At 31.5% G+C, this 27,913-nt stretch overlaps 4 protein-coding genes across 4 annotated transcripts; 2 read left to right on the top strand and 2 right to left on the bottom strand.

Annotated features, from left to right (window-relative positions):
* The first annotated feature begins 278 nt into the window (after positions 1 to 278).
* On the top strand, positions 279 to 16,208 carry LOC126773923 (mucin-5AC-like). Its single transcript, XM_050495184.1, has 7 exons — positions 279 to 296; positions 2,053 to 2,323; positions 13,454 to 13,630; positions 13,778 to 14,032; positions 14,138 to 15,037; positions 15,183 to 15,584; positions 16,015 to 16,208. The coding sequence occupies exons 1-7, from the start codon at positions 279 to 281 to the stop codon at positions 16,206 to 16,208; spliced, it is 2,217 nt and encodes a 738-aa protein (XP_050351141.1).
* A 973-nt stretch (positions 16,209 to 17,181) lies between these two features.
* LOC126773903 (probable RNA 3'-terminal phosphate cyclase-like protein) lies at positions 17,182 to 20,268 on the bottom strand. The gene is made up of 6 exons (XM_050495156.1): positions 19,859 to 20,268; positions 19,554 to 19,739; positions 18,789 to 18,958; positions 18,471 to 18,605; positions 17,609 to 17,779; positions 17,182 to 17,400 (listed from the first exon to the last, which is right to left on the bottom strand). Exons 1-6 carry the CDS (start codon positions 20,148 to 20,150, stop codon positions 17,200 to 17,202), a joined length of 1,155 nt encoding a protein of 384 aa, XP_050351113.1. The 5' UTR covers positions 20,151 to 20,268; the 3' UTR covers positions 17,182 to 17,199.
* A 1,263-nt stretch (positions 20,269 to 21,531) lies between these two features.
* LOC126773979 (folylpolyglutamate synthase, mitochondrial-like) lies at positions 21,532 to 26,432 on the bottom strand. The gene is made up of 8 exons (XM_050495249.1): positions 26,034 to 26,432; positions 25,667 to 25,747; positions 25,255 to 25,362; positions 24,841 to 25,020; positions 24,305 to 24,441; positions 23,476 to 23,656; positions 22,119 to 22,498; positions 21,532 to 21,996 (listed from the first exon to the last, which is right to left on the bottom strand). Exons 1-8 carry the CDS (start codon positions 26,127 to 26,129, stop codon positions 21,627 to 21,629), a joined length of 1,533 nt encoding a protein of 510 aa, XP_050351206.1. The 5' UTR covers positions 26,130 to 26,432; the 3' UTR covers positions 21,532 to 21,626.
* A 503-nt stretch (positions 26,433 to 26,935) lies between these two features.
* Positions 26,936 to 27,788, top strand: LOC126773916 (exosome complex component RRP40). Its single transcript, XM_050495177.1, has one exon. It carries the CDS (start codon positions 27,029 to 27,031, stop codon positions 27,737 to 27,739), a length of 711 nt encoding a protein of 236 aa, XP_050351134.1. The 5' UTR covers positions 26,936 to 27,028; the 3' UTR covers positions 27,740 to 27,788.
* The last annotated feature ends 125 nt before the right edge of the window (positions 27,789 to 27,913 follow it).

Raw genomic sequence — 27,913 nt, 5'->3', positions numbered from 1 at the left:
AAAAATATCTGTATTGGTTTGTGGCCTGTCATAGTTAATTTAAAACGATATTTTTGTTTATGGAAAGAGAAAGTAGCGTGACAATGGGCATGACATGAGCACCATACTAGGACAAAACAAAACGACACTTGCTTATATTTGCATGTATATAACCGATGGAATTCTTAGATTTCACTCGTCAATTAAACTAAAGTGTGAAAAAGTGCACTGATGACCGACCGATGTGTGTTACATAACCTTATATATTATATAATACACGATATTTTAATCGTCGAAAAATGTATCGATCTGGCAGAGTAAGATAGAGAAACTGTATTAAAAACGTGTTTATGTCGTATTGAATAATACAATTTAAAATTATATCAGTATCCCGGATATACATGAAACTACGATATATTTTTTAAATATTCTTAAAGAAATAAACTTTGTAAAATAACTTCCAAGAGCTTAAGGAAAAACCGCGAAAATTAGTTCTTATGAGAACAAATCATAATGGCTGTTATTGTAATGTACATTCGTAATTATAATTATATAAATATAATTAGAATTTTATGTATTGAATAGTCTCTTTATTATTGACAGAAATAAGTACATACATATACATTTAATTAGACATGACACGTCTTGTAATGTTTGTTTTATATTTCAGATGTAAAACAATGATCGTTTGTAGGTTTATAAGAACTAATGGTATTTAATTTTTTTTTATATTTGTAAGAATTTTGCCATCTTTTAAGAGTCGTCACACGCTATTAGCTTAACTTGTACATTGTGAACAACACTCGCTATATAAACAAACCTAGGAAGTAAATTTTAACCTACTTCTAATCCACAGCCGCATTGCTTTAAAACTTTGCAAGAGTATTTCAATACAATAATTTGGTTGTATCGAACTGACCTTAATGATGGTTTTTTTACGAGTCCTATATTGTTTAGTTTAGCTATAATTGCTTATTATTATTAATATATATTTATTTAAGTTTTAACTATTCGAAAACTGATTTGGTACCCAGAGTTGCGCAATATCATCGTTTTAAGGAATGTTAAGCTTTTGGTTTAAACTACAAATAGAAAATGACATAATATTTAAACAAATACGATTAAAGGAAACGATTAGTTAACAAACATTTGAGGCAATTATGTTAAGTAGGAAAACCTTATTTGAATAAAGACATGACACGTCTTGTAATGTTTGTTTTATATTTCAGATTTATTTATTTAAAAAACTATACAAAACTTGACATTCTATAATAGTTATTAGCTCGGAATGTTTTCTTTATTTGATTTATTTATAGTAATGAAGTTTTCTCAACGTATAGTTTGTTATTATTATATTTTTTTAAATCAAATTACATTATATTTATAATAAATATATCAGCAAATGAAATTATGAAAAGTAAGATAACTTATTAATTACATAAATATCATTCATTTCTTTCAAAATCGTTTATTTTGATAATAAATAACATTATAAGACAAGGCATCGCTTTATATTTATAACCTGATATTTCTATCTGAATTGCAATTCTAACCGCAAACCGAACCACAGACTATACAGGATACTTGGCAAGATAATCTGTCTACATTCAATTTAATCTACATAAGTATATTAAGTTATAGCGGATAAAACAATATTGTACGTAGCATTACGTTATTAGAGATTAAATCTCTACAAATTTGGCGGTCATTTAATTTTTTATTTAGTATTTTTTATATGAATTATAAAGTAACTTTCAAATCTATTATACACTTATTAGATAGAGTTTGTTTAAATTTATATTGTGATCATTATATAAATGACTAATTTATGCTATTTAATATGTAAATTATTAATAAAATTGAACTCTATATTATGAGACAGACTAACAGAGCAAATATTCATCTTTAATTGAAAGTAAAACTTTTTACTTATTTATACTTATAGCTCTCCTTAGTCTTATCTAAAAATTTACTAACAAATTATTAAATTATTATACTAAGATTAATATTATAATTAAATCTAAATAAGGAATATTTAATTTATAATACTAACCAAATATATATTGTCAACAGGTAGTCAAAGAGCGACGACCATTCCTGCGTCGTACAAAAGCGACAGCACCACCCGACGTCACCGACACGGAGGGCTCCACCACTGTCGAAACAACCACCAACAAGTTCACCAGAGGCAACAACAGGTTCAAGTTACGGAAAACGGAAAAAACGACCGAGAAACCGCGGGAAAACAGCGAAACGAACAACAAGCTGGCATCTTCGAGCAGTGCGCAGACGCGTAATGACAGACCTCGTAACTTCGTACGGCGACGGCTTGGAGGGGCGAACTGTGAGTCCGGTTTTTGCATTCCCAATCATTGACGCAATTCATCTCACACCAACACGCGAATATCACCTTAAAATGATAAAATTCCTTACCGATTACAGATAAAATTCCGTGTATCATTTATAGAATAATTGCAATTATATTCTGATCAGTATACGCTGCATAGGTCTCTGATTCTAAATGTTCTCGTAGTTGTTTACTATTGAACGCTATATCGGTAATTGACTCCTAATTTTTATAATGAAGCTTTGTATGAATGCTTCTTGGCCGTAAATTCGACGGCCTTGGTACTATAGACATGTCTAACTGCCAATCAATGTGTACTGGCTACTTGCTATGGTTTCGTAATGCAAAGTTATTAAGGGGGTGTGGCAAAATTGTATATTGGATACACGAAGCATACTCTTACAAACCAGTTTATAGTAAAAATGTATTTAGACACCTTTAAATATGAAGGAAATGTGAAAATGTTGAAAGATTTTAACATTTATCCACATTGCTCCCGTTTAAATTTAAAAGATCAAAAATTGTTCTACCCAATAGAAATATCTATTATCAAGCCGATGTTTTTGCGAATTTTAAGGTTTTTCTTGATAATCTCAATGCGATCCAACCTTCACTCGGTCAGCCCAAAACACAAAAATACTAAGTATTTCTGTTTGGCAGTAAAATATGTGATAAATGATTGTACCTACACAGACGGGCTTGCAAAAAGCCTTAGCACCAAGTTAATACTACAGTTAAGTTTCAATCAGTTAACAATACTTTAAAATTTATTACCACGATAGAATTAATCAAACTTTATAGGCGTATAGTCAATATACTTATGTAAAAGAATGACGATTATTGTTGATACTGATCAAAACCGATATGATAAACGGTTCAATTACAGCTGTCAAGGGCGCAAATTAGTTTCAAGTATCTTCTTGGGATTCTGGCTGTGTCAGCTTTCTAATAGAGAACGAGCAAGTTATAAGTAACATTTACTGGTGATAACCATTAGTGTTTAGTCAAAAGTCAAAAGTCAAAATATACCTCATTCGAGTACGCTGTAATTTCATATCTTTTTACATAAAGCTACTTATGTATTATTCAGTGAAATCGAATGCTTTTGTCATTGTTTCTATTAATATCATCGATGTTGTTATGAATACACTTCATGGTATAGTAAATAGACACTAGTAAGTATTTCTACTTTACCATCATTCAGAGGGAGTCTTGTAGCACAGATTATAATCTTATATACATTGACTGTACATAGATGATTTAACTGCCTCGTTGGTCTAGTGGCTTGATGTAAGGCTGCAGACCCGGAGGTCCTGGGTTCAATTCACAGGTCGGGCCAATAAAAAGTTATTGGGTTTTTCTGTCAGAAAATTCTCAGTAGCAGCCCGGAGTCTGGAAATTGGAAGTGTATACACTCCCGTGCCTCGGAAAGCCGTTGGTCCTGCGCCTGAACTCTTACCGGTCGTGTCAAATTGCCGTCCCATCGGATTATGAGAGTGCACCTGTGTTTGCGCTGTGTGCGCTTATGCACTGTAATATCTCCTGCGTAGTTGTCTAATCTCTTTTGAGATTGGCCGCCGTGGCCGAAATCGGTCTGGAGGACATTACATAGACGATGTAGGAAATTGTTTATATTGACAACCATTTCACACAATAGTAGGTCAAAAAATATATATGTACTTTAATTAAACGAGTACAAACGACCGTGGCATTGTTTACGCTACCTCGTTGTCCTTTCGTCTTCTCAATAAATAACACGTGATAATTGGTTACGCGAATATGATATATAATGCCCTGCAATAGAATGTAGAATTGTATGTATAATATTACAATCGACATTGTGTAATTGTCACTCATAAATGAATCGGACCTCAATTAAGGTCGTCAAGGTACAAGTTTTATTAATCGTTCAAAACCAGTTTTGATGTTTTCATGTTTTCTATCCTCTGCATTTTCTCTTGCATATTAATAAAGGATATACGGTCTCAAATGGGACCGGTTTTACATTTGTACTTAATGTTTAGACCGTTTTGTGTGTCATCTAATCAAGAAATTTTATAAAATAATACTCTCAATACAATATTTTAATTATTATAGTTTAATTGATAATAATGATGAAGTCCTCTAGACTGATTCGACCACCGCATTCGCAATATACTGCACAGGAAATAGTGCACAAGTGTGTGCGCAGATACAGAGGGACTTTCTATTCCTTTACTCTCATATCCCGAATCCGATGGCATTCTAACACCACCGGAGAGCGTTCAAGCGCAGGTGCAAAAGCTTTGCATGCATTATATTTTAATGATACTGTGAAAAGTATAATTAAAATATATACGAAACTGTAAATTTATATATTGCTATAAAAATTGAACACAATTCCTAAAGTCCCTTAAGATGATGAGAAATAACTGGTGATTTAAGAAGAAGCTATTTTTCTCTAAAGACCGGCAACGCACCTTATGAAGACAATATTTATAATAATAATAATTAAACAAAATATTCGTCGTTCATCGTTTCTTTGTAAATATTTTCAAGGATCAAGATATTTTCTAATGCGTTTCACATTAAAGCCAGTACAGCACAGTAACTGCCCCTAAAAACTCTCTTCTATGCCAAATCTGAATTTCTATGTGACATGACAAATCAACATGATATTTCCTCGCCACGGTCTCCGGGGAGTACAAGAAAATTGAGATATAAAAACTATTGTGCAGGCCTGCAATACAATTTTCGATAAATATTAGCTTTAATACGTACGCAACTCAAACAAACTTACTTCGTCGCCATTTTTTTTTGTTGACAGTTTTCTCAATATCATGTAACTTGATTACAACATTTCTGAACCTATACGTCCAAGGACAAAAATAACGAGCGTTTTCGAATCCGCTACAAATAAATAATGCAATAGACATGGAAGGTATTTGGACATACTAAGCACTGGTAACATTCACACGCAAACAGTTTATCTACAACTTATTACATTTTGCAATTTCTTAATGCAATCACTTTTTATATAAGTAAATGTTGATTTACTTCAAAAATATATATTTTTTTATTACTTCATATTTAATACATACTTAATTTCTCAGATTATAAACCCATGGTAATTGTGGTTGTTTTATTTCTATTTTGTATATAATATATTATGTTATCTGGTTACTGTGACTTATCTGTAAGAGTTACATATATTATCACGAAGTTTACGCAGATATTTTGAAGGTCTATAAATCTGACATTCATAGGTATGATGTTCTTATGACATGTTATGGTATTTACAGCGTCCATTTGGACAGCGCCGTACTAAATATTTCTTTACGAATATCTATACAACCAATTAATTAGCCTATTACCACCGGCATATATAAATGTATATATGTATACATGCGTAACTGTCTCACTTGTTTATTAGCTATCTTTTAAGGTTTTTTTGAAAAAATCTCAAAAATAGTTGAAAGATAGGTCTGCAGTGCACTGCTGTGCTTTAAAGTATGAAAAGCCGTTGCTTCTATTCCTAATTTCTCTTCGATCATGTACTTGTAAATACGTACAATGTTTACATGCGCTATACGCTATACGTATATATACGTTTTCATATTTCATTTCCATAATATTACAGATTTTTATTTTATACCACATTTTTTGTACATGTTTTTTAATAAAATTTCAGTATAATATTCTTTTTGGGTTCTGTGTGTTTTTTAAATAATAACATGCGTGCCATAAAAAAGCCGAGATGGCCAAGTGGTTAGAACGCGTAAATCTTAACCGACTATCGTGGGTTCAAACCCGGGCAAGCGCCACTGAATTATCAAGTGCTTAATTTGTGATTATAATTCATCTCGTGCTTGACGGTGAAGGAAAACATCGTGAGGAAACCTGCATGTGTCTAATTTCATTGAAATTATATCACATTCTACCAACCCGCATTGGAGCAGCGTGGTGGAATAAGCTCTAAACCTTTTCCTCTCAAAAAGGGTGAGGAGGCCTTAGCCCAGCAGTGGGATATTAACAGGCTACTAACTGTACTGTACTGTGCTCTGTCATGATCGAAATCATTTGTGACATAACAACATATATACACACAATAATTCAAAAAATGATAAATTGCCAGCTGAATAAATAAATTTATAATCTATTTAAATGCAATAAGGTTCAATATACCTTGTTATAGCAATGATGTTATCAATTATCATCAATTGCCTTTCGAAACGCTTCTCGGTTTTGGAAAGGCAGAGTCAAGTTCTTAAAGACAACCTTGAGGATTCCTTGATAAATTGTTAAAGATATTTTATATAATTAGTTACTAGTTACTAATTTAGGCAATCAGTGTTAGTATAAAAACATTGTAAACAAATAAAAAAATCACAATATAAACAGCCCCGGATTATGCCTACAAGGCATCGACCTAGTGGCCTGAAAATAATATAATTTTACTGTAACAGCTTCGGAATGGGGGGCTTCAACTGTCAAACTGTTCCTAGTGTCCTAGGAACTCTGGACCTTACATTTTGGACTTTTTCGGTATCGTCGTCCTACAGAGGTTCCTTAGGCTTATGGATTGCTACTCATAGTTAAAAATAATCGGTTAAAATGCATTACAATATGTTATAAACGCATTAGAACTAAAAAGCCGATGCAAAATAAATATTCATTAAATTAATTCGGTTTTTAATCTCTTTTTTTTTACTTTTCTTCGTACTTTGCTTAATCGAGTCACTTTTGTGTTCACAACAACCATTTGTATTTTTGAAAATCATATAAAATATTTAAAATCTCTTGAAATGTATAAATTTGGTACCTAATTAAAAATAAAATTGAACAATGTTAACACGATGTATAACATCATGTACATAATACATTACTAAATACTATACATTTTAAACAAATAAATAACTATGGCATGAAGAAAACGTTTAACATTGCTATGAAACAGAATGTAGATATTACATTTATTATAATGATTACATCTACAATGGAGTGTTGTCATTTTAACAGCCATATATATTCGTAAGCATTTGTTCAACAACGTATTTGTAGTCTTAAGTATGTGTGCGTGTATATACATATTAATACAAATACACTATTTAGGAAAAAATTATAATAAGTGCATTCACAGACATTGACTTTATTTTGTTATATGATGTAGAATTTGATTGCCTTTTCTACCATTGTTGCGAAGTTCTATACCTGATTTTATTTTGAAAAAAAAACATTTATTTCAATTGCTAAGAGTAGCTGGTTGCTACAGTTGGTTTTGTAGCATGAAAATAAACTAATAAATATTATCTACTAGTTACCCGTCTCGGCTTCGCACCGGTCAGATAAGGGTTTAAAAGAAGGTTTATATCGTAATAATAAAAATAAATATTTGATGACGCGGCGCATGCCGTTAGAACTCCCAGTCGTCATGATTTTTCCATCTTCAACAATCCTTCATATTTCAGACAATTTACACAAAACTACAACGAATCATATACATATAAACTTTTCTCCGTCCTGGTGAAAACCTTAAAAAAATTCGTTCCGTAGTTTTTTAGTTCAGAGAGACGGACAAACAGACGGCGATTTTGTTCTATAATATGTAGTGAATTTTTTATTTACTCCAAGCTAAGTTGGAAGAAATAATAAAAAATCTTAAGCATTAGCAATAAGTCTAAACTATTTATGCAGCTGTTACATGAAACGTTCTCTAGAATTCCGAATTAAAATGACACGCTACATAAAAATGCAGATCAGTACAATACATTCGCGAATTTTCTTTTGTATATTCTTGTTACATTTATAAAGTCAAAAATATAAAAACCAAGAATCACGCAGTGCAATTCTTAGGATTATCTAGTAAATAACTTCTTCAACTTCAAAAAAAAAGGAAACTATGTATATTCCATTTTCAAATATAAACAATGAAAGATTGACTGTGACTGTGACGATTGTGATCATTTATTAACATTCATGTTCTTACTTTGAATAAACATTAAGAACATTCAAAGTCCACCTAAATGGATATTTAAATTGATATAAGCATCATACGAACTAAGAAAGCTGTATGGGCATAGTATATTACACAATACGCTTATCTTAATATTTTCGGTGAGAACTTTCTAGTCCCAAGAATGAAGGCTCTTTAGGATCAATCATTTATATAGCTACATAATGGTGACGATACTCTCTATATTAAACGTGTTTTTTAGAATGTAAAATCTGCATTCCGAACCGGTGGTATATTTTAATGTAATGTTGTAAAAGGATGGTTCAAAATTCCTTATTAAAGGCTATTCGAACTAATGATATTTTGATTCAAATTTTGATGTCAATATAAAACTATTGGATTTTCAAATGTATATATTTACACACACATACAGAATATCTTCTGCACAGTTGGCTAGTCGTCAATGAAAATGGTGACCGTGATAAAAATCCTTCAGGATGTCATCGTCACAGGATTATCCCTGCGGCGGACCGAGTAGGCCCGGAACTAGGGCGGCAAAACTTAATAAATTTTTTTTTACTCCGTCGCCGTGACGCCGTCGATAATCTCGTACGTGAATATTTAAAAAACAACATGTCTCCATAGTACCAATAAAAAGAACCCGGAGATTCGAAATGAAAATGGTAATAAGACTGCGGTCATTTTTTTATTTAGACTTTCGTTGTTTTTAAACTTTCATTAAAATTCTTATATATAATTGAGTTCCTTGTATGAAATTGGGAGCGGCAATCGTCCATAGGCCTAGCAACCAATGTAATACCTTATAATATACTAAAAATGTTGAGAGATTTTAATATCAGTTTATATTTTTTGTACCTAGTAATTGTACTACATACATATTTTTATATAATGTTACAAGTATGTTTTGTTTCTGATGGTAATCTTGCTAAACAAAACAGACTACATTTTTTCGTTTATCACGCAGCGTTACATATTTATAATATTTTTTTAAAGTTATCTAATAGCTGCCATATACGATACAAGATCTATTATTATTATCAATTGGACATAATTACTTATTTTTATTGCTAAAAAAAATTATTACGTTATACTGTCCAATTATTTATATTTATGATTTTACGTTCTAATAATAGATTTCGTAATTCGCTTTAACTAGGATATTCATTTTTATTATTATCACATAATAAAAAAAATATTAAAAAAAATATCTTGATTATATTTTTTAGCAGATATTATCTATTTTAGTATGTATAATTTAGTGAATACTTATTTGGTTTTGTTTTTTTTTAGTATAAATATATACAAATAAATACTCTTTTTATTTTTTGAAGATAAATTAAAATGAATATCAAATAAAACACTAACAAATTAAATATGTAATAAAATTGCAATTCGATTACATATACGAGAAATCTATTGATACTAGCATATAAACAAAATCAACTTGCTGACTTGACAAGTTGCCATAAGAAGCGGGTGAAACTGAGCTTCATGATTAGTTCTCGTCCCCGTCTCCGAGATGCAGTGAAAGCAACCGGTCAAGTGTAGCGACTTTCTTGCACGTTGTTACGTTATAGCTTATTAGATAATCATTGATAATTATATATTTATAGGAATTTAATTGGAATGTATTGCTTTAGAAAATTTAACCTAATAAATTATTCAAACGCGTTCGGAATAACATTTATCGCAGGTTTAATTATTATTGGTTAAAATCAATTTAGTATGTTCATTATCATTCAAATTAGATGTGTTAAATGAAAAGACAATTGCATTTTATATTTAACTGTAAGCGTGGTGAAGGATCTCATAAATCATTCTTAATTTCCCAGATAATTTACTCTTTACAGATATATTGATTACAAGATGATGAACTTATATAATTTAAATTATCCTTCATTATGCCACAGTAGTCTGGTCAGGCAAAGTTTTTGCCCAGGGGTGGGATATGATTTTTTTTATAATAGTACCGTATTATTATAAAAAAATAAAATGATATTTTATATAGATATGATATATAAATCAAAACTATTATATAATGTTAAAATGGATTTTTATCAGCTCAATTACACATACTTACATTTATATTTTTCAAACATTATAAGTATCTATACAAATACTGTACCATGCAGTAATCTTAAATCATTTTCAAATTCCTGAACGCAATTAGTTGTAACAAATATTTTCACACGTGCTTTAGTTTAAATACGTTGATAAACTTCGCTTCGCTAATCGTTAACTTGAGATGAATCTCACTATTGTAACTCGTTAACCTTTAACAAGATGGGATAATAAATTGACTTGATATAGTTAATATCAATTTTACCCTTTGTGTATAATATATGCTTTTAATATGACAAGAACAAACCGTCAGTTTCGTCAATTCTGTTTGTGACGAAAATCCTTAAAAATCTGTCATTTCAACGTACATAATACCTTTTTAAAGTATAATATTTAAATTATTACGTAGCAGTGGGCAGTTAAATACAAAAAATGTTTATTTTGGTTTTGGTAGCTCGCAAATAATCTCACCATATTGACTTAAAAAAGAGGCAGTTATTTTGAAATCACAGATAGACACTTCAATTTTATTTGTTTATATAGATGTAGGTTTTTTTAAAGAAGGCAAATGACTCCACTTCACCTGACGGCAAGTGGTAGTAGAGTCCAAACGCAACGACGGCCAGTCAGAAAGAATATTCTGAAAGAAAGGGAAAATCTTGAAAGATGGAAGCAGGAATTAGAGAGAATAATTCCTCAGAGCACTCGCCGTGATACAGTCGATAGAAAGCAATCAGCGTTGCTATCTCTCAACGCAATTGTAAAAGCTCGAGGGTGACTGCGATCTTCACGTCGCTGCACGGTCCAAGACCTCCAGTAGTCCTTAGCAGAGCCATCCCAAAGGTGCGAGCAACAATCAACGCAGGAGCGTTTTGTACAACAGGCATAGTTGTTGTGGCGTAAAAAACGCTGCGCCTTGTTCAGAACTTCGAGTTTCCGTAAGGCTGTTTTTACAACTGCCTATGTATATTACGATTATGACTTGTTAATTAATATGCACGTGTTTTCTTCTCTTATTCTATTATAAATTATAACTCATATTTATTTTAATATTATAAATGGTATAAGGCTGTCATTTTTATAACCACAAAATAGACTTTCGTCGAAAACTATAAACTCGAAAGTTCGATTAGTCGTAGTAGGTAGATAGTAGCAGGTAGGCTGGTTTTACTTTATCGAGCACTTTCAAAAAATTGTTACTATAAGTACTATATTATTAAAAGTCAATATATCCGGCTAACTATTTTGTAAAGTAGATTCTACAAAAAATCAGTAATCTAACTATCTCAGTAGCCATCCACTTATACGGATAATATATTACTTCATTAAATTATGTACAGCAACAAATTTTGTATTTCTTGTTTTCAATCGATGAATTATCATTATTACTTACTATTCATGAATAATTGCTTTTATTTATCCCTCATGTATACATCATATAGGCTTTTATTTACCAAATTAGTGTCGTGGGAAAATGACCCCTGTTGCAACAACATTAGCCCTATTATTGCACGTGTCCCACGCTCTTGTGACAGTTTCATTTTCACTGCTAATTTTCTCTTGTGTAACATCGGAGCTAAAACGACGCTTGAATCATAATTATCGCAGGATTTACTACAATCGTAAAAAGTGATTATTTAACAGTTATATCAACAGTTACTGTGCCTTGTTCTTATTACTTAAACGACAATGAATGTTACCAAAATTAAATTTGAAATAATTCACACGCTAAGTTATTTAACTTTATATTATATAATTTTTCTAGGAAGTAAGTATGTGTGTTATTAGTATTATTATCTATCGAAATATTATTAGTTTTTTTTAACCAATTTAGCGATAAAATTACTGAAAAAATATTCCTTAATGTATTTTCAATATTTTTGGTTACGGACTTCAATACTTTTCATGAAGTGAGAGCTGATATGGCCCAGTGGTTAGAACAAAAACAAAATATTGCAGGTTCAAAGATTTCCTATGCTAAATTTTTATTTATAATCTAACTCGCCATCGCAACCAACAAACTGCATTGGAGCAGCATGGTGAAAAAACTCCTAGCCTCCTTACGGAGAGAAGGCCTTAGACCCACGGAGGGACTTGCAGGCTGTTCACATCTATAATTTTCATGTAGTTAACTTGTCCTAAAACAAGTTTAATAAAGCCGGCTAGTGTGCAAAAATGTTGTCTTGAAAGCAGCATTTTATACACAACATACGTTGTCATTGTGAAATGTATCGGTGAAAGAAATGGGAGCAAATTAATCAGTCTACAATTATATTAAACTTTTCTTGCATCATCGCACCTAATATGTTCTTGATTTCTACAACCATTTTATTTCCATGTCTTTGTTCAGTTTCACTTGTTAACTCTCATTTTTAATATTGTCTGTATCCTTTACTTAAAAAAATAACTTTTAAAAGTATATTTCTAAAAGTATATTAAAGAATAATTTATATAATTAAGAGTCGAGATAGTCCAGTTTGATGTTGAGGAAAATATCGTGAAGAAAAATGCCACATGTGTATAACCTGTGCAGTGGCGGTGTGGAATCTACTACTACTACTAATCTACTTTGTAGAATCCGCTCCAAGCCGTCTCCTCAGCTGGAGGGAGCTCCTCAGCTGAGGAGCTCCCTCCAGCTGGAGCTCCAGCAGGAGCAGCTGTGCGATATTTACTTTTCCTTATATTTAAGAGTAGATAACTGATCATAATTTGTAATTACTAACTAATTGACTATAAAATAACATGAGATTCGTCCAAAAACCGCCAAAATAATGTCGAGAAAATAAGGGACGCCGTAACATCTTACAGCCATTGTTCTCATCTCGATTGTTTGAAAGAAACTCGTTTAACCTTTCCTTAACAGACGCTTGTTACCAGTATAGATATATACTTGCATTCTACGTATACACTCGCATCCGGCCATTTATCGGTCTGCGAGTTCGAACAATACTGTGAAGTCGGTCTTTCCGAAGACTTTCAATTCCTTTGCTTCAAGATTCACTTTAACAAAATGTAATTCTGATTTGGTAACATCGTATCATCAATATCGTAATTTATTAATAGTAACTTAACTTTAAATATATATAATATATATGTATAATTTTTTTTCTCAGCAACTACTTTCAAACCTTCTACCACGACGCAAACACCGGTAGCAATATCCCGCCGACCGTTCCGAGTTGCGAGCCGCCGCCGGCCTCTTTCTTCCACCACTTCCACAACTACCACTGCTAGAACAACCACCGCGTTCATTGAAAGTGAGGAGTCTTTGCAGGATATTGGAGATATAGGTATGACAGACCAGACATAAAAAAAAAAGTTTCTATCCTCCTTACAAAAAAAGTATTTATTTCATCACACGTTTCGATGAATATTTACTGTAATATTATGGGTTAAATTAAATTAGCTGATATAATTAAATATGAATAATTCCCCAGACGCAATAGAGGATCCGTCGCTCAAATCCAGCACATCACCAAAAACAACGTCTAGCGCACAACGAAGACGCCCTCTAACTCAACTGAAGAGTGAACAAGACCAAAGTCCGTCAGCAACAAACGAAGATGAAAAGAAAAGACAAAGTAAGAAATACAGTTCTAGTTTCAAGCAAAATCAGTTGGACGAAATCATTAAATTGAGAGGTAGCGCAGAAGACATAGATATAACAACTGAAAGCAGAACTACACTCGAAGGTAAATAGCGTTAAACAAAACACAAAACACATATATTCCACTTCACTTTTATATACTTTTATATAATAACTTGGTTATGTAAACGGTAAATAATATGTTTCACAGATATAAGTGCAGAAACCGCTGTGGCATTAGCCGCTCACCAACTTTTAGCAGCACCGATACCAATCATACCCGATTACGACGACGAACCCAATCAAACAAGAAAAACACCTCAAACAATAGTAGACTATAAATTCACTAGTCCAGAGTACACTGAAGACTTCACGAAAGGCCAGACTTATTTATCAGAATACTCACGAACACCAGCTTATACGTCAAGACTAAGGACCATCGAAACGTCTACCAACAGTTATACCTCTCTTCTAACTGACCCTGATACACCTTCCTCAACTCGATCTTCACCTGACACAAGACTGCCCACGTATACCACAACTGGAGCATACACGAGCAGAAATTTAAGACCTCTCGATTCGACGAATAAAGCAAATCCAACGATATCTGGTGTAACGCTCAGTATAGGTTCAGAAGGCTCTGGTGAATCGACCGCCCGATACACAAATTTCCAAAATGAAATAAACCCATCAACTTACACAACTGACAACTACGAATCTAGAGTATCAAAACCTGGGTTAACGACTAATATATTAAACCCCACGACCGCTGGAATATCATTGAATTTACGAGAATCAACTTTGAAATATACTGCTTCTAATCGCGATGTGTCACCGACTTATCCTACAGCCTTTACAAGCAAAGTATCTAGACCTTCAGGATTTTCTCCCAATTTAGTTAATATAGATGAAGTGGAAGATGGCAAGTCGACAGTGAGGTATCAGGGTTCGAGTGTAAGAGGTCCATCTACTGCTAGATACGAAGGTTCTAGTGAGAAGATTCCGGTACCAGTTGTCTTCGGGTACTCGACCGGTGGCCAGGGCTTGCAAGAGCCTTCGTATTTCACCAGAGAATACCTTTTGGAATCACCAGTGACAAAAGCTTATGATGGTAAGCCAATACCAATTATACATTACAGAATCTATATAAAAAAAATCGTTTCTAATATTTGTAGATTCAACATTTTGAAAAATTCAGAAAAATGTTGATACTGGGGATGTTAGTATAATTTATTTAATATTATAATTTGTTTTAGATGAATACCAATATCTGTCACCTGTGACGACACCACAAACATCTACTAAAAAACCACTAAGGAGGAAAACGATATTCAGAAGAATTTCCACTACCCAGTCACCAACCTCCGTCCTTCCACAAACTACTCAAAAACCACGACGAACGACCAGAAGACCTTTCGAGAAAATAGCGATAAGAAAGAACCCGCTAAAGAAAAACACAGTGCAACAAGACACAGCCCAAAAGGAACCTGTTCAAAAGAAATTTGTTCAGAAAACACCAGTTCAAAAGACTCCAGTGCAAACAGTTCAAAAACCAAATAGACCTAGACCAATTACAGATTACGATTACTACGATGCTAGCCAAGAAGAAGTAGCCGATAAATATGAAGAAGGCACGAAAGTCATTCTTCATGCAAAAGGTTTGTTTTAATATCATGTACTATTTTAACACATATTATTAATTAAAATAAATATATATTTTTTTATCTCCGTAACAGCCTGTCAATGTCCCACTGCTGGGCTAAAGGCCTCCTCTCCTCTTTTTGAGGAGAAGGTTTGGAGCTTATTCCACCACGCTGCTCCAATGCGGGTTGATGGAATACACATGTGGCAGAATTTCAGTTAAATTAGACACATGCAGGTTTCCTCACGATGTTTTCCTTCACCGTAAAGCACGAGATGAATTATAATCGCAAATTAAGCACATGAAAATTCAGTGGTGCTTGCCCGGGTTTGAACCCACGATCATCGGTTAGGATTCCCGCGTTCTTACCACTGGGCCATCTCGGCTCATGACTGGGCCATCTCGGCTCATATTTTTTTATCTAATTCATCGTTATGTTTCAACAGGTAACATCGAATGTTTAGATATAGGTAACTTCCCACACCCGTCTTCTTGTAAGAAGTTCATATCGTGTGCTCGGATGGAGAGTGGTTCTATTATTGGATGGGAGTACATTTGCCCAAAGGGATTGTCTTTTGATCCCGTGGGGGGAATATGTAATTGGTCAGCAGGCTTAGGATGTTTCGAGAAAGATACATGAAGCTGATTTAGACTAATACGTTATTGTGATGAACTAAGATCATTTGAAATAAATGTTTTATATGCGCTCTTCAGTCAAAAACACTTAATATAATTTTATTATTTTGTGTAAAATAAGAAGAATATTACGTCACAGCGTATTAGACATAATGTTGATATGAACTTATGTATATAACTATTTTTGTAAATCAATCTTTACAAAATCCTATACCTACTTATAAGAGAATCCTCACTTAATACTCACTTTATTTGTTGGATATACAAAAATAGGTTTTAATGTATATATTTTCTTTTTATTGGCTGTTGTATTTATTTATAAGGAATATAGTATAAATTTATATTATCTGTTTTTGTATATTCAACGTCTACGTTTAATTCAATCACTGCCACTTTTATATTTTTATATAAATTCATATAGGCGTATTTTTCTTAATAAATCCTCTGAAAATGTTTTAATTATTGTCTATAGCATTTGTCTTAAAAATGTATAGGAAATGTAACTCCAAAATGTGCCTTAATTATTTTACAATAAAATTAGTGTTAAGTTATATTATGTGACTAGATATTAAAAAAATATGAAATAAATTGTCTTTTATTAAAAAATCATTTTAAATATTTAAAATGTCCATATGAAACATGCTCTTATTCTTATCAATATTATTTTTCGTTATATAAGTCTTCGAATATCGACTATTGCTTGAAATAATTATCAATCAATGTAAGGAATCAAATGAATTAAAACAATTCAATAGATTTTTCTGATCCGTTAGAAAATCAATTGTTTTTTCTTTTTGGTAGCTATTTTTATTAGTTTTAGTATTATTTAAAACAATAAAACAAAATGGAAATAAGCTCTAAATATGCAAATTCAAAGAAAAATTCCCCATCAATTGTCCTCAAATTTTCAATAATGATTATGGTCGGCGACTGAGTGAACAGTTATATATAAAAACGTTGATAAAATTAAACAACAGTTTAAAGTATATAGTCATTTATAATGTTCTCTTGCTTATATTAACATAACCAATACCGATGCAGGTCATTTTTACTTTCTGTGCTGAAGATATATTTTCCTCATCGTCTGAGTTCATTTCATCATCATCTGATCTCAGGACTTCTAATTTGAACATTACTCCAAAGAACTCTTTAAGATGTTGTAAGAATTTGATGGTGTAGTCTGACAGAGGGCCCACCTATTTATAAATACACAGTATTAATAATGTACCCCATAACCCAATTTTGGCTATGAGCTAATACTTAAAATTATTGCACAAAAAACCTTTAGTCATTTTTTAATGGCCTGACCTGGTCAATTTAGTTACTGATAGTTTAAATAATCAATTTACCGATCAAATTTATTTATATATTAGATTTAAAATTTCAACTTAGTGAAATACTCACAATACACTCGCTAACATCTTTCTGTCCGAGTGCCATCCACAGTGCCAGGATCCATTGGAACGCAGAATCTACAGCTCCACCACGATGGATCTCATCTAACAGCTTCAGAGCACACTCTCGACCTAAATCTTCTGGTAGTGTTGCCTCGCCTGTACCGGCTTCTACTGATTTCTGCAATAGATTAATTACGTTTACTACTTTTAGATTTAGATTAGTTACTTTCACTGTTATAAATAGCAAAACATCGCTTATTAATATGAACATAACTTTTGTACAGCAACAGCATCCATCAGACTCCATATTAGACAAATCCTACTTCCTAATAATTTAATCTTTTATATCTGTAATTTAATTAGGCATTATTATTAGAAAAGAATAATACATAAACACTGGATGGCATGTTTTAAGGGATTTTTGTCACAAACTGAATTACACACAGGTGACAGGTAGGGTTCAACTATTACCTATAAAAATAGGTATATGCTGTTGCTGAACTAAGATCAGTGAAAGAAATGAAAACTGCTTAAAATGTGTGAGATTAGTGCGAACATACATACAGACAGGAATGAACTCTATAATATTATATACTGTTATTCAATTTACAACTCGAAGACTATATAATAAGCAACCAAATTATTTTTATGTTAAATCTGCAATCACATTTTAAGATGTATGAATTATAATTAAAATTAAACTTTAATTTTACTTTTTCATCAATCAAAAATGTAATCATTACAAATTAAATGCACTTATATTTATGTATTCTGTATGAACATCAACAAATAGTAACTATGAACAATTTTCTTTTACATGAGATTTAATTTTACTTATACGTAAATGATATATTAATCATTTAACTTACAGATTCGGCACAGTAGAAAGTTTTGTCATTAGTTTCGGCTAGAAGACTGATTCCAAATCCTGGACTCTTCCCAGCATTGGGACCACGGCATTGATCAGTATTAATATAAACATCTGGTAGGAAGTTTAACATTACCTAAAAAAAATTGATATGTTAATAGTTTATGACTGCTATACTATAATAGAAATATAAAAGTAATATCACCTTCACAGTAACCAGTAGTAATATCTCAGTGAAAAATAAAAATAATTTCACGATAAAACAATCAAGATATTTTTATAATTTATTTCAATTGAAAAAAAAAAACAAAAAACTAACCCCTTTAGCTGCTTCTACAACCCTATTAGCCATCGTAGGTGATACTCTTAGAGCATACACTACACCACGAATCCGTTTCACCAGCCCCCATTTGCTCCACTGTAGAGGGCGCAAATGTCGCCGAACAGGACATTTGAATACAATCTCACCACCACCAAGAGGTGGAGCACCTAAAATGATTAATGATATGTATTAAAAAAACTCAGTTAAACAAAAGAATAATGTTTAGCAAATTTTTACAGTATAAGGCTAGATGTTCTAGTTGAAATTTATTTCTTTAAATGTGAATTAATAATTTTGATTTTAACATATCTATATAATGTAAGCCTTGTGGGTGAGATAAAAAAACTATAATGTATTTAAGGTCTCATTAACTATAATAATCCTTTTTTTGTGATTTTTTTATAAGATTAATCAATAATTATCCTTATTTATAAATGTTGCTTACACAAATTACAGTCATTAGTTAAACAATGCTATTGCTAACTTCGAATGGCAATTTAATAATGACAGACAATATAAAATAAAATCGGAATAATGCAACAGCCACTGAACAATTTTCATAAGTAGGCCATTAATCTTTAGACGTAATATCTGTGACCGAGATGTACACATCAAATAATTTGTTTTAACTTAGCAAGTTATCATAAAATTAATCAATTAAAGAATTATTTTAGTTGATAATTTGTAAGTTTATATTTACATAACATAAAATAACATAAACATAATTAACATAAACATATGAACTAAACTTCCACAACTTACCTCTTCTTACTACTTTAAGTTCCAAACCATCATCAACTAGGATAAATTTCAATAGAATAGGCAGTGCAGCTGATTTTATCTTGTCTACCGACACATCCAGGTCATGATGAGTGACTCCTTGGAGCACTGCATTTAATGGTTCTTTACAAAATGGACCTAACGCTAACAGAACTTCTAAATAATAACCTAAAAAAATATATTATCATTTTAGTAAAGCACCAATGATATAATAATTAATAAAATATTTTTTTAGCAATCTACAAAAACATAAAATTAATAATTTAAAATAAAAAGTAAAACCTTACCTATTCCTCTTTGAGTACAACAACTATGATTAATTTGACCGCCAATCAATATGCCAGGTTGAAAATACAAGGAAGTACCTGTTTCACTTAATTCAACCCTTGAACCATTTGTAATTTTGTCTAATAATCGAATTAGATTCACTTCGTACTCTCTTAGGCCAGGGTCGTCATGGGTACTCCGAATTTCTTCTATTTTTATAGCACGTCCACTAAGAGTTGATAATAAAAGCCTTTGTCGAAACAAATTACTCCCTTTGTACAGTAGTACGTCATTATTTAATATAGCAGGCATTTTTATTTAAAACTTTATATATCCAAAACTGTTTATAATTTTACATAGAAAGGGGATCATTTGAAAACGTAAATATTAAATTGAATCATACCGCACACACGTGTGGAAATATAAATGTCAAAACATTGCTAGTATTGCCATTTCCCAAATTATTTTTACTAGATTATAAGTTCAATTATATATAACAATAATAAGTTAAAATATTACTAGCGCATTATAGGAACTACAACTTTAATTATATTTATTTCATGCAATAAAATAAATTAATTATTTTTTATTTATAGTCATATTACACCTATTCAGAAAAAGCATAAAGAAAATCCGAATTTATTTCGCATTTCAATTTATAGTCAGACAAGGATCTATTCGCGCTCGAATATTATTCGTAGACTTATAGTTAGTTGAGTTGACATGGCCAGTGGTAAGAACGCGTGAATCTTAACCGATGAACGTGGGTTCTAACCCGGGCAAGCACCTCTGAATTTTCATGTGCTTAATTTCTGTTTATAATTCATTTCGTTCTTTTCGGTGAAGGAAAACATCGCGAGGAAACCTGCATGTGTCTAATTTCATTGAAATTCTGCCTTATGTGTATTCCAACAACCCGCATTGGAGCAGCGTGGTGGAATAAGTATTTATGTTAATGTTTTAAAAAATCTCTTATATGAGAATTATAAAGAGCTCATGGGCTGGCAACTTATCATCATTTATAATATTAAATACCTTCTACCAAATCCATCCATCAACTTCCCGCCATCTTTAACTATTGTTAAATGTAGATATAATGTCATTATAAATAAAGCTCTGCTATGCTTTTATAAAGGTATAATACAGTATTATGTTAGGCATTATGTCTAGGGAATGGAATATCGATATCTTAATGATTCAACAAGGGTTTACCTTTTTTATTTTTCTAATTTTCTCTGGTGTAACAATTTTACTGGGTGATGCTTCAATCTCTCTTCATAAGTAAAATACGTAAACAAACAAAATACAGATACTATTATATAATACATATATTTAATAAAATTTAGTGTGTTATTGTGGATGGAATTTTAGGATTACCAATTAGATATGGTATCACTTTGCTGTTGCGGCGGCTATCAAAATATGTCAATTTTTCCACGCGCCAAAAACTTCTTCTCGAGTTGTTTACACCAATTGAATGGATTTTGAATGTAATATGATGCTATGTTTAAATTTTAGAAAAAAAAAACTATTATAACCTATTAAATTATTTCCTTGTAATATATCGCCATTCCTGTCAAATCAAAAAGGAAGAATATAGACAAACTTATTCAAATTAAAAAGTACTTATCACACTCTAAATACGCGGTTTTTAAAACTTTCAAACAAAATTTCTAAAACAAAAAATAAAATCTAATATAATAATGATTTATTTTTTTACATAACATGAATTATTTTGTTACAAAACATAAATTCGATAAATATCACATGATTTTTACTTTGAATATGTTATACATCTTCACTGAGATTAGGATCTATAATTGAAAGTGCAGCTCCAACTAAATGAAGCGAACCAGTTACTAAGACTGAAACATTAGGTTTCTTAGTAATACATTGAAGAACATCAGACACACACTCTCGTGTGGAGACTTTTGACCTCTCATTGAATAGCTTCCATGTCATGGCATGATTGTCACATTTTAATAATAATTCTCTTTGTTCTAATATTGAATAATTATCATTTGCCTTCGTTACTTCTTTATACGCTTTCGGAATAACGAAAAATACATCTTCAAAATCAATATCAGCTAAAAGTTTCAGAAGAACTGTAGCATCTCGATCTCCAGTTGCACTGAATATCAAAACTTTGGTGTGATCCCTGAAAAATAAATCACAGTCGTATAAATAAATAATTGAATGAAGAAGTAGTTCTTGAACTTTTATTTTAGCATTTATATACAAGCTTAGATAAAAAATTATAATCAAATAGTTGGTTTTAACCTGTTATTTTCTTCGAACCACTTCACACATATGGCCATAGATTCTTTTGTATGAGCTCCGTCTAGGAAGAATTTTGCATAATCCGTTTTTATAACTTGGTATCTTCCAGGCCACTTGCATTCTTTCAATCCAATTACAGTTTCTTTGGTCAACGTATCCACTAATACACATTTCTTGTCATTATGAATATATTTATTTGTCATATCACTGTTCTCTTGATTATTTAAATTGTTTATGGTATGTCTCGCCTTGCGCATCCAAGCGTGCGACAGTTGTATGGCTAGGGAAGCGTTTATTCTGTAAGCCTCTATTTCTATAGTAATCTTACAGCCATTTTGAAATTTGTATGTGTTAAATTCGGGAATTGTAGTTAGAGAGCACTGAAAATATACTTTCGATTTTAATTTATTTCGAAACGATTTAAGCATTATTATAATATATGGGATATATAAAGTCTGTTTTATATTGAGACCTTGTAATATTAAATTATTTTATACAAGAACTAATTCCCTCTTGCTATAATAACAATTCACAATATAATTCTCTGTTGTCTATAGGGTATATAGACAATATAGATATTCCAATCGAAAAAGGAAAGATAAGCAAACCATAGATTTACATATTCCATGCGACTTACTAACAGCTTTGATATATAATATATACTAGAAACAGTTCTTGATTAGTGTACCTTTATTTATAACGCACCATTCCACTTAACTGCTTATATCGAATTTTATTTTACTTTCATAGTTCCGATAGCGACTTTGCCGACATTCAAAGCGCCATTTTTTCACAAATTCTTAATGCATATCATAGATTATTCCAGAATTAGTCCAATAGTATCGCGTCAATTCAATGTCTAAGCTGTTTATTTATCTTTACTTCTCTTCTGGTTGGAACAAACAACTAGTTACAAATTAACTATTAAAATTTACTTTTGAAATATTTTTCACTAAACATTATTACAAGAATATAAACGTTATAACCAAAAAAAATCGAGATGGCCTAGTGGTAAGAACGCGTGAATCTTAACCGATGATCGTGGGTTTAATCCCGAGTAAGCACCAATAAATTTTCATGTGCTTAATTTGTGATTATAATTCATCTCGTGCTTGACGGTGAAGGAAAACATCGTGAGGAAACCTGCATGTATCTAATTTCACTGAAATTATGCCACATGTGTATTCCACCAATCCGCATTGGAGCAGCGTGGTGGAATAAGTTCCAAGCCTTCTCCTCAAAAAAAGGGAGAGAAGGCCTTAGCCCAGCGGCGGGACATTCACAGGCTGTTAGTGTAAACGTTATTAAAAATTTCAGGAGATTGAATATTCCTTTTCATATTATTAGTAAGGTATACCTTCACATTAGATGCGACCGATCGTAGTACGGCCATTGCCTCCGGCGGTTGCTGCACGGTGTACGCTTCGCAGTCCGGTTTCATAATACCAGCCTTAGCAGCGGCTATTTCTGGTAATGTGTTACCTAATATTGACGTGTGATCTAAACCCAAAGATGTGATACCGACCACTGGAACTTTCCTAAAAGCACATTTTAATAAATTATATTACCACTAAATATTTTTTTATCGAATTAAATTGAAAAAGATAATCATATAAATTAAAAAAATATATATTTATATTGGATATCCGCTATATTTTCTGAGTTATACAGAGATTGAAACAACAAACTTAAAGCAACTACTTTGATATATCTAGCTGTTCGACAAACCAATATCCTACACATTAAAAAGTTTGAATTATTTCTAGTGCGGTTTGGTTGGTAGGTATACAAGTAGCAGATATTTTTATACAAATGCAGATATCATCAAGATGTTTTCCGTCGCTGCCAAACGAGATATTTAACAAGGACTTAATATAAAAAGCTTGCAACCTTCGTTTATGTTCTACTTGTTAAATCCTCTTGGTATTGTCTATTAACTTTATCTGTTATTTACTGGCAATTTATTAAATAATATTAAATAACAAAATAAACAATAAAAATATATATTAGATAACTAGCATCACAACCAATGCCATTTTGCATATAAGTATGTAATATCCAATTATACAAATTTCATCAAAACCGATTCAGAAAAATCATTATACCCTAAAAGACAAGTTTAATTACTTTGCTGTTATAAGAATTAAAGGGAATTTTTAAAAAGCCATATATTTGTGTAATTATACCTTAAAATGTTAGTATAATCTACAATGCCTCCAATTCCCACCTCAATAATGGCTACATCAACTTTCTCTTTAAGAAACACATTGAACGCTAACACCGTTAAGAAGGAAAAATACTTCGGCATGTCCCCATCGACTGTCTAAAAATAAAAATAAAAAATAAAGTTACTACCCATGATACATAATTTGAGAATGGTTTTGTGGTTAGCTTTTTATGATGTCCGGATCTTCGTCTTGGGGACTTTGGTAATAGGAAAATAGTCAACAATGATGTTAGAGTTCACATGAGGAGCGCAAACACAGGTGCAATGTCTATATCATTATTCTCATATTTATAGTCTCTTGAGATTATTTCCATTTTATTGTTGTTTAAGTAATAGTAAGAAAAAGTAAAGAAAAAGTTAACTCCTTAGGATGGGACACTAGGATACCTCCACAAAAACACATTTTGAGATCTACAAGGTGCATCTATATGGTGATAATTTACTGTTTGTTTTTATTGAGATCACTATCATTAAATTAATATTATTGAAACTTACCTTTGATTCATATAGTGCATCATAAACTTGATGGAAATATTCAGCAAATTGACACTTTGAAAGCATTCGCCCATTGAGACGGATGCGTTCCCGCACTGCCACTAAATGCGGTGACGAGTAGAACCCTGTGCGAAAACCGTACGCACGTAATATAGATTCGCACATTGCACTTGTTGAACCCTGAAAAATTTATTGATGAACTATTGGTTAATGATGATTAAATCCTGTTAATTAATTTATATGACCAGTTATGACCACTCACCATAAGGTGGCCCTTAAATAAAAGTCGTTCTCAATATAAATTTATTTTATGCATGATACTTTCATGCATGAAATAAGTGATAAGAACTTATACTATTTCAGAAATAAATTGTATGTACAATACAGGTATTTTTTTATCAAAATGTCATTCACCTTTCCTTTGGTGCCAGCCACGTGTATTACAGAAAGTTGATCTAACATATGCATTGTTACACCTGTTCGCATGAGGTAATTATTCATATCTTGAAGATTTGTATTTTGCTGAAACATAGAACCAATATACCTTTAACTAGTTTTATATTAGTTAAAATTTTAACTATCTAATAAAAAAAAAGTCAATGTATGTTATTACTACAAAGGCAAAAACATCTTTAATCTGATTTACCAATATATATACTCTCTTAATGTGAAAAGGAAAAATAATAATTAATTTTTACATAATATATATAAAATTTTAATAAATATATCAAAATTACACTTTTTTATGTAAATAAATAAAATTAAATGAACAAGTTATCTGTAACGGATATCTAAAGTCAATATAAATAATTACAATGTTACTTACTTGACCAGCCTTAATGTCTTTACGGATCTGCTTAATTGTTGCTATATTTGATTGTAACAAATTTAACTTTTGAATTGCATCCTAAAACAATTATTAATTTGTCTCAGTTTATGTACAAATCCACAGCTTACAAAAAGAAATTTTATAAGCTGTCAATTTGCCAAGGTAGGTACTTTTTGTAGAAATTTAAAATAGCATTTTTTACCATTATTTACGGTATGCTTTTCTTAGTCATAAGCGTAAAATTGTAAATGCGTCACAAACATGATATAAATTTTTCGAATACATTCCCTGTACTGGCATAATACTTTACTTAAATAATTTATTTAGCAGTAAAACTAGAACTAGTAAAAAAAATAATATATACCTCGTATGTCAACTGAGTGGAAGACATTCTTAAAACTATCTTATTTACTATATTAACACGACATAACCCGACACTTTGCATCAGTAGACTAGGCATAAACCAGATTTCTAGTAAAATGACTTGATCTTTAGCACGTAATCATTCCGCATTGCCAGCAAAAAATGACCCCGGCTTCCGTAGCGTGGATCTGAATGGTGTCATGTTTAGTTATGAAAGACTTGATAGGAAACAATGCGGTACTTATCAATGGACTGCTATGACAATGACATCTGACCCTATTGTACAACGCTCATCTATATTGATTTATGGTTTTCATTTTGTAAGACGACAGGGTATCATAAAACTTGCATCTTATAAAACTTAACCTTTAAATTAAGCGTAGTGCGTTGTGATTGTTTGTGTAAAAATTAAAATTGGAAGCTGTCATATAACGTCAGATATGAGATTATAATGTTGACTGTTGTCAAAGTCAACAGATATCTAATAAAAAAAACCTTCTAGTATACTACAAAATGATTCTTTTTATACAAAGTAAAGATCTACTTATAAAGTCCTGTTGTTAAGGTTAAATATGTAAACAATTCATACTCATATTAAATAAGGGCAAATACATATAGTTATGTAATAATATTGGCCTTTAGCAAGAACACTAGAAATCGAAGAACGCGCGATTTAAAAATCAAATACATTATTGTTAAAAAAACTATTAATTTTCTAACTGCATTGTTATTTTTAAGCCACTAAATTTTATAATTTTGTTATTACTTGACTTTAAAAAAAATCATCATAATCGGAATTGTTTTGACCGGTTTCGCATAAAACCGGTTCCCGTAAAACAACGCAAGTTTATTATAAACATAGTTTTTGACATTGACTGCTATACCTACTTTAAATATGACAGTTCTGACACATGCTTTAAAAGAATAAAATCTCGTGAAGTAACAGAATAAAGTAATTTAATTTCATATGCTTGAATAAAACATGCTTATTTAAAAATGAAGATATCAATAGGCGACGTTGTTTTACCGGGGGATTATTGTGAGGAAATTTCCGAAGTTGCAGAAAAGTCCAAAGTAATTATCGGACCTGGGCTTCGTAAAGAGGTAGATCGTGTTTACATTACTAAACCCGGTGTTTTAAAGAAACGAAGTCCTTGTACTTTTTGGGTAGATAGTTATCAGAAGAGGTATGTTCCTTCCAGGGGAGAAAACGTAATAGGCGTTGTGGTTCAAAAGTCAGGTGATATATTCCGTGTTGAAGTCGGTGGCAGCATAACCGCTGCCTTATCCTACTTATCATTTGAAGGAGCAACAAAAAAAAATCGACCTGAGGTTCAAGTTGGAGATGTGGTATATGCTAAAATGTTAGTGGCTAGTAAAGATATGGAACCAGAGCTAGTATGTGTTGATTCTCACGGAAAGAAAGGTAGACTGGGTGTTCTCTCTGAAGGATTCGTATTTAAATGTTCATTGAATTTAATAAGAAAGATATTAAATCCCAACTGCCCACTCCTTGATACTCTAAAGAATGAGTGGCCATTTGAAGTTGCTGCAGGTATGAATGGTAGAATTTGGATAAAGGCTAACTCTATGAGAGAAACAATAGCTGTTGGTAATGCTATTTTAGGAGCTGAATATCTGAATGATGAAGAAATCAGAAACATGTGCAACAATATAGCTGCCATATTGGCTGGTCATGTGTCATAGACTTATGTATGTATTTTTAATAAAGATATTTGAGTGTTTATCTTTTCTATTTAATATATTTCATTTTAAATATTCTATATGGACTTTAATGTAACTTTAATTTTGTTTGTACAAACTATTGACATTTTAATTTTTAATTATTAAATATGTTAAGCATAGCATAGCAAAAAAAAA

Source organism: Nymphalis io, chromosome 15, assembly GCF_905147045.1.
Source record: "Nymphalis io chromosome 15, ilAglIoxx1.1, whole genome shotgun sequence".
NCBI classification, from domain to species: domain Eukaryota; kingdom Metazoa; phylum Arthropoda; class Insecta; order Lepidoptera; family Nymphalidae; genus Nymphalis; species Nymphalis io.
The sequence above is the reverse complement of the archived record's forward strand: the minus strand, read 5'-3'. Positions and strand labels throughout refer to the sequence as shown.